Source organism: Sinocyclocheilus rhinocerous, unplaced genomic scaffold (assembly GCF_001515625.1).
Source record: "Sinocyclocheilus rhinocerous isolate Xijiao unplaced genomic scaffold, SAMN03320098_v1.1 scaffold1672, whole genome shotgun sequence".
Classification (NCBI taxonomy): Eukaryota; Metazoa; Chordata; class Actinopteri; order Cypriniformes; family Cyprinidae; genus Sinocyclocheilus; species Sinocyclocheilus rhinocerous.
Genome location: NW_015637961.1, coordinates 16461 through 24329, shown reverse-complemented (window position 1 = coordinate 24329; position 7869 = coordinate 16461). Strand labels below are relative to the sequence as shown.

Sequence of the window (7869 nt, the reverse complement as noted above, 5' to 3'; positions counted from 1 at the left end):
TGGATGTTATCTTTTGAACACTTGACATGAGGTTTTTTACTGATTTTTCATGCATTTATATGTGCTTCGCTATTTCTAAATAAAGATCAGAACTCGCTCTCTGACTGTGATGAGGACTCTTCTAGCAAATCAATAAATTACAGTTGCTCTGTAAAATAATTCAAAAATCAGTCACCAAATATGAAAACTCGATTCTTTAAGCTGTCAAGATTGCTTTAGGTTCAGACTCAGATATTACTGTTTAAAACATGTAATGTAATAACATTAGTAAAAAAAAAAAGGACAATGCAAAATGAACATTTAAGCCATTAACCTCGGGTCACACGTCTTGTCATCACGTCTCTTGAGTACAGTCTTCCGCAGGGTCTTCAGCATGTTAATGTATCTCTGGCAGTTGGTCCGCAGCTGCGGGTCTCTTTTTTGAATGTCCAGCCTTGGCGTCAAGTACTCTAAGAACCTTTTCATGCTCTTGATGTAATTGTGGATGCTGGCTAAAGACATGTCAGTGCGCTTCAGGGCCGTCAGAAAGTCCCGGGTCTCTCTGCTTTTTGACAGGAAGTCCAGAGACGGCTCACTCCCAGTGGGCTGCAAGTACCGAAGGAAACGGGACACGTTGTCAACCTATGAAGACAAGACGGTGAGAAAGAAAAGTCAGCAGTAAGATCACGAAAGTGAGAAGACCTACGGAACATCGTTAACACCTACGCAAATTCGTATTACAGAAGCAAATCTCAACTTGATTTGAGATTCTTATCCTATCTTACAAAATCGTGTTTTATCTCTAGTTAGGAAATTTTAAATTGCATTATCAAGTTCGACAATCCACTCTCAGGTCTGTTACCAAGCAACCAACACTGCGCTAGCTGCTGATGAGGTAAACAAAATGGATAAACAAAACCGGCGAGCTTTTCATTTCAGCGGAAATCGAAACTTTGATAAGTTCGGTAGAAAAGGCAAAGCCGATACTATTTGGTAAGTTTTCACCTTCGCTCACTCACAAAGACGGAGTGGGCAAGAGTTGACGAAAATGTGTCGCCGGTGTCCGGCCTTAACCGAGTCTGTGAAGAAAAAATTGTGTGGTTTTTACATTAGCTTTCAAATAATTTTGAAGTTAGGACAGCTGTGGGGTTGCCCTAAAGTTAAGTTAGGAGGTTCTGTTTCTTCCCATCTTATCTTAAAGGGGTGGTTGACTGTTTTTTTTCTAGGCTTGATTTGGTGTTTATGGGGTGCAGTCTAACATGTTAATGCTTATTAACGCATTATTTTTCACATAATTTACCTTTATTCCACACCGCTCAGTCCCTTCTCTGAACGCGCTGATCATTTCCTGCTTTTATGAAGCCGCTCCCTCAGAAATACACAATGGGCTCTGATTGGTTAGCTGGCCCAGTGTGTTGTGATTGGCTAAACCGCCTCTAGTGCGCGTCTAAACGTCCCACCCCTCACCTCAGCGGCATGTGCTCCGGTTGTATTGTAAACAATGGCGTCGTCTATTGTGCTTATCAGTTTGAGCCCGATTGAGACGCAGAGGATATTAGTGAAGAGGATCGCGCAGAACCTGTGCAAGCACAGCTTTTAATGGTAGGCCTAAGATTATTGTTTGTTGTTGTCTCATACTTTTAGATATGCTGTTATTTGTAAATGCTACTGCTTATGTTAGCTTTTAATATACGGTTTTATTCTGCATTGCATTGAACTTTCAGCTTCGTAACTTTGCAGATATTGTTTATGCTCAAACAGCAACATTACACACTAACTAACATTAAAAAAAGTGAAATCGCAATCAACCACCCCTTTAAGATAAGATAAAGCACTTTGGAAATACTGTCCTGTAATAGTTTTTGTCCTAAATGTGGTCCTACCTGAAAATACCATGGCTACCAAACAGATAAGATAAGGTTTTAAAGTTAGGACCTTTCCCATCTTTGGGAAATTGTGCTGAGGATCAGGGTTGCAAAAATTTTCCAGTAAATTTCGGAAACATTCCAGAAATTTTGGACATTTGGAATCTTCCAGGGATTTTTGGAAAGTTTCCAGAAATTTACCGGACATTTGCCACCCCTTTGCAACCCTACTGAGGATAGAAGTGAAAAGAGATCTTACCTCCTGTTGCCAGTTGGAGACCTTCCTTGACACAGTCAGGTACTTTTTAAAGCCCACCAGGAGCTTGGCCCGAGCAGGGAACTTGTCATGCAGACCCACCTCCTTCATCTTTATCCTCACAGAATGGGATATGGTTTGAGGATCTCCGGAGGATTCGGCGGTGGTGGTGGCAGCATCAACAGAGGCCGAGTCACCTTCAGGGTCCAAGACCATGTCGGACTCCTCGGGCTGGTTCCTGATGAAGAAACCACGGCGAAGAAGCTCCTCGACCATGGTGATCCGAGAGCGTCTGTCAGGCAGGAGCTCACGGAGCTGCTCGTAATTCCAGGTCCTGTTCTTCCGGATCCACTCTCTGCTGGAAGCCTTGGCCTTCTGCACCTCATCCGATCTCTCCTCTGCTGTGCTTTTTTTCATGCACACCCTGGCCAGGTGAACAGGGAGGCTCTCCTGTGGCTTGTGGCACCGCAAACAGTGCACAATGTTGCGTTCAACAGACCTTCTGAGAAAAAAGAAATGATATAAAGAAATGTTACTTAAAGAAACTAAATAGGCAGAACAGGGCCTGCCCTATTAGCATATCTACCTGGATTGGTTGTTAATGGGTGTGAAAGTGCACAGACTAGGCTCAATTAGTAAATCCCCACACTGTCTTTAAATACCCTTATGAAAATTAACCATTGTTTTTTAATTAAAAAAAACATGGTTAATATAGTTAAAACACTGTAACCACAAATTAACCATGGTTTGGCCTGAAGACATGCCAGTTTTTAGTTATAGTAATAGCACCACCAGCTAGCAGCAGGAAATATGGCAAGCTGGTGGTGCTATTACTATAACTAAATATTGGCATGTAGGTGTCTTCAGGCCAGTACTCTAATCAATAGATATGGATATTATATGCTCGAGTTACAATAGCTTCTTCTTTCATAATAACATGCTTCGCCACTTAGCTAAGTGTTACTAGCATGTTTAAAGGTAGGGTATGTAATTTTTCAAAAACGCTTTAGAAAACTGTAACACCTTGTCTACAACAGCTAAAGTCTGCCTACACTGGACGCGATCAAACGACTGTTGAAAACCATTTGAAATTTGTGTCAGCACGTCATAAATAGAACCCGGCAGCAGTTTTCTGTCGGGGATTTGCTGCGCCGCGCCACTCACGTAGACACGGTGTAACATTGGTTTTGCTTTGTTTCACAGAACTAATCGTTGCCTGGGTTGCGTACGTATGTGTGGGGCGGAGCTATCAAAATAGGGGCAAGACCCTTTTGGGGTAGAGGCGTGTTTGTTTTGGTGATTTCAAATATCAACATTGGCTACCAGAAATCGCTTACCCTGCCTTTAATGCTTTCTGTCATATTTCAATGCATTGTTACACTGCAAAAAAGGCTTATCGCACTTACTATTTTTGTCTTGTTTTTAATCAAAACATCTAAAAATTCATAAATTAAGATGCATTTACTAGATAAGTAAAATGACATAAGATATGTAGTTTTTTTATCAAGTAAAAAAAATCTAAATTAAGTGAATTTTACTTAAAACAAGTAAAATTATTTGCCGTTGCGTGTCTGGGGGGGGATAACATGCTCTTAAAACAAGATTATTTTTCTTACCCCACTGCCAGATAATTGTACTTATTTTAAGCAAAATGCACTTGATTTAGTTTTTTCCCCTGGAAACAAGACTAATAATCTTATGTCATTTTGCTTTTCTAGTAAATGCATCTTAAATAAGAAAATTTAGATATTTATACTAGGTAAATACTAGGTAAGATATGCCTTTTTTTGCAGTGTAAGAGTGCATCAGATAAGCACTCTTATCAAACCTGTGTGATTTTGTGCAGATTGAACATTGTTTGTCTGTGTTACTGAAACGTTCTGTTTCATGGCAAAACATCAAACTTTTGTTATTTGTAAACATTTGGATGTTAGATGTAACTTATATACCAAGTTTTGTACATGTACTAATTCAGATGCAACAACCACAATCTCTGACCTTAACTGCTTATTCTTGGATAAATGCAAAGTTAAGGAAACACCAGTAACACAAGCCTCACCTCTTGTTCTCTTGTTCCACCATTGTCACAGCAGTCAACACATCTGATGCATGAGAAGAGGGTTTTTTCTGGATGGTAGAGCACACAGAGCAGTGTACTAATTCAGATGCAACAACCACAATCTCTGACCTTAACTGCTTATTCTTGGATAAATGCAAAGTTAAGGAAACACCAGTAACACAAGCCTCACCTCTTGTTCTCTTGTTCCACCATTGTCACAGCAGTCAACACATCTGATGCATGAGAAGAGGGTTTTTTTCTGGATGGTAGAGCACACAGAGCAGTGTTCTTCTTCTTCTTCTTCTTCTTTGTTTGTTCTACAGCAGCTAGTATCCAGCTTTGTAAGTGCATTAGCGCCCTCTTCTGCTCCGGAGTGTGTATCGGATCACAGGTTTAACACTTGTGAGAGAACAGAGCAGAGATCTCGCCTCCTGTATCTATGTGCCAGTGTGGGCGGGGCTCTCCTGCTGTGATGTCACTGAAGCTCAGCCAATAAGGCGTGGCCAGACAAGCCTTGCTGCTGTTACTAATATTAAGCTGTACATGTGTTTTTCTTTTTGTGTGTGTGTGGAAATAATGAAATGATACATTCAAACATCCGTTGTAAAATTAAGACAGAGATATTAATGCTTTTATTCACCAAGGATGCCTTAAATGAAGTAAAAGTGACCGTAAAGACATTTATCATGTTACATAAGATTTCCGTTTAATAAACTGTTTTCAACATTTGTTGAAATGTATCCACAAATCAGAATATTAGAATGATTTCTGAAGGATCATGTGCCACTGAAGACTGGAGCAATGATGCTGAAAATTAACAAGAATGAATTACATTTTCACATATATTCACATAGAAAACAGTTTGCTGAAATTGTAATAATGTTTTGCAATATTACGGTGTTTTTGATCAAATAAATGCAGCCTTGGTGAGCAACTAAAAACTTAGTTTTTGAACTAAAATCTTACTAAATGACAAATTGCAACAACTTTTTATTATAATTATTAATTTAATAATTTAATTTTATTATAATCAGTTTATTTTATATAGTTGGGTGACACTTTATTTTAAGGTGAAATAGTTACATGTCACTACATGTATTTACTACAGTAATAGCAATGAATTATAATTACCAGTTATAATATGTTATACTTATTAATTGCTCAGTAATTATTTGAGTAATTACTACATCATCTTAAATTAAAGTGTAACCACCTGTTGTACTAAATACTTTGTCCATACTTTAGTTTGACTGAAGTAATTTTAGCTTATTTTGTCACAGTACTGATTTTAAATGACAAAAACCTGTCTTTTGTGAGTTTGCTTGTTGAAATGTATGGCTTCCATTAACACAATACAATGAGCCGTTACTGCAGATGTTTACAGGTTAGTTTTGATTGCTGTAAATGATCTTTTCATGATGCATTAATGAGGGCTGAGATGCTCTGCTGGTACAGAACAAACGCACAGTATGTAGTTAAACAAACAAACCATCATTTTAAGTTTATTGTTTTAAGGTGTTTTTTCACTAGGTCAGAAGAGTATAATTTATTGTATATATTTGAAGTATATTTTACAGTTTTAATGTTTATTTATAGTTGCAGACAGACATATTTTGACACTCTTTAACTCTCTTTTTATTTCTATTTTTACAAAACATGACACTTAAGGCATTTGTGTTAGCTTCGCTTATTTATTTAAAATAAAATAACAGCTTAAATGTTGCCGTGAATACTTCGTTCATAACAGGGCTTTTTATGTTTTAATTCATTTTTTTATAGTTATTTTTCCTCTATCAATAAACTTTATTAATCTGTATTATTAGCCTGCGTTTATGTTTAATAAAAGTTCAGTTTAGTTCTGTAAGTTTTTCCGGGTGTTTTGTTTGTTCATTCTCACCTCAAAAAGACAATTAAACATATTAAAAATATACTTGATATTCAAGTAGTGTATTTATAGTACATTTAACATTTGAAGTGCATTAAAAATCTCATGAATTAAATTTTTAATATTTTTCCAAAAACTTTGGTAATAAACATGCTTAGTTAAGCTGTAAAGAAATATGCAAAAACACAAACATACTGCAAGTGAAATTTTAGTGTATTTACAGAAAACATACTTAATTTACTCTTACTTAAAGTATAGGCTATTTCATGTTTACTTAGTGTAAGAACAGCTAAATAATTCAGCTTTTAGTGGGTTTAAAGCGTGCAAACTTTATAACCATGTGTAGGCCTACTGCAATTGTAAGTTATATTAAAGTATATTAAAGTTAAGTTAAAGTAAAAGTAGTATTTTAAAGTTTTCTAGATTTCAAGTGTGTGTGTGTGTGTCTTAATATTTATATTTAATGATGCTTGCACTTTTTAATATATCACTTTGAATAAACAGTATAACAGTGTATGAATAATGCATTTTTAATGAGCTGAAAGGAACTGTACTTCTAGTATTACAGTACATTTTAAACGTGTTTAAAGAAATACACTTAAATTGCACTAAATGTACTTGAAGAGGGTCCAATTTAACACAATATATCAAAATATATAGCAAATTGTTTAAAATCTATTTTAAATCGATTTTTATTTTTGCTTTCATGTTTAGATTGTCTCATGTTAATATTGATTTTACTAAATGTTTTATTTTGTTTAAATTGCTTTGACTGTTTATCGCAAAGCTTTGTCAATAGTTCAATTTCATGCATTTTTTTCGTCTACTTTAGTTTGACTGTACGTAGTTTTGGCTTATTTTGAGGAGTTTAAATGACAAAAACTTCAGTCTTTTGTGAGTTTGCTAATGTTGCAATGTACTTAACACCATTAACACGATACAATGAGCCGATACTGCTGATCACTGTCGCTTACAGATCAGTTCTGATTGCTGTAAATGATCGGTTCCTGATGTGGTAATGAGGATTGCTATGCTCTGCTGTTACAGAACAAAGCCTCTGTTATTGGATTATATCGAGTTGTTTCAGGCAATTCAGCACTCTAAAAAATGCTGGGTTAAATATAATTCAAGTTGGGTCAAATATGGTCAAACTTGTTTTGACCCAGCTGTTGGGCAGTTTTATTTAACGATTAATTTTTAATAACTCGACTATTTTATCAAAATGATCATATTGCTTGCTTAAAATGAACCCAAAATTGGTTGGAAATTAACTTTTATTAATATGTTTAATAAATGAACATTTATTACTAAGTTTAATCAATAAAAAATTAAACATTTATTCTAATAACTATGTGTCAGATTTTTTTATTTCCAACCAATTTTGGGTTCATTTAAGCCAGCCATACAGTAATTTTTAAACAGTAGTTGAGTTAAATAAAACTGCCCAGCAGGTTGGTCAAACACTTTAAGATTTATTTATTCATTTATTTTATTTTTTAGATCATTTTGTTCTTTGTAACGAGTGGAGTAATGAATGAGTTAAATTAAGAAACATTATTTATTGCACACAGACACACCAGAAAAAAAACACACACATCTACTACATTTAAGAGTTATCTACAAAATAATCAGAAGTTACATAAAAACAGCCACTACGATGATTCAAGGAGATGTAAAAGTGCAGACTGTAGTAAACTTAGTGAAACTTGCCAACAAACTGAAGTGTATATTTATGATTAACTCTTTCCCCGCCAGCAACTTTTTTGAAAAAAGTTGCCAGCCACCGCCAGCGATTTTGATGATTTTCACTAAAATTTTAATATTT

General features: G+C 35.7%; 1 protein-coding gene across 1 annotated transcript in view; it reads right to left on the bottom strand.

Moving 5' to 3' along the window:
* LOC107749333 (uncharacterized) overlaps positions 1 to 7869 on the bottom strand; it is a 31414-nt gene that overhangs the window by 11076 nt on the left and 12469 nt on the right. The window contains exons 2-4 of the mRNA XM_016564445.1: positions 4160 to 4302; positions 2104 to 2599; positions 314 to 621 (exon numbers count right to left, since the gene is read on the bottom strand). Of these exons, the coding sequence (XP_016419931.1) occupies positions 314 to 621; positions 2104 to 2599; positions 4160 to 4302 (947 nt within the window). The remainder of the gene's footprint in view (positions 1 to 313; positions 622 to 2103; positions 2600 to 4159; positions 4303 to 7869) is intronic.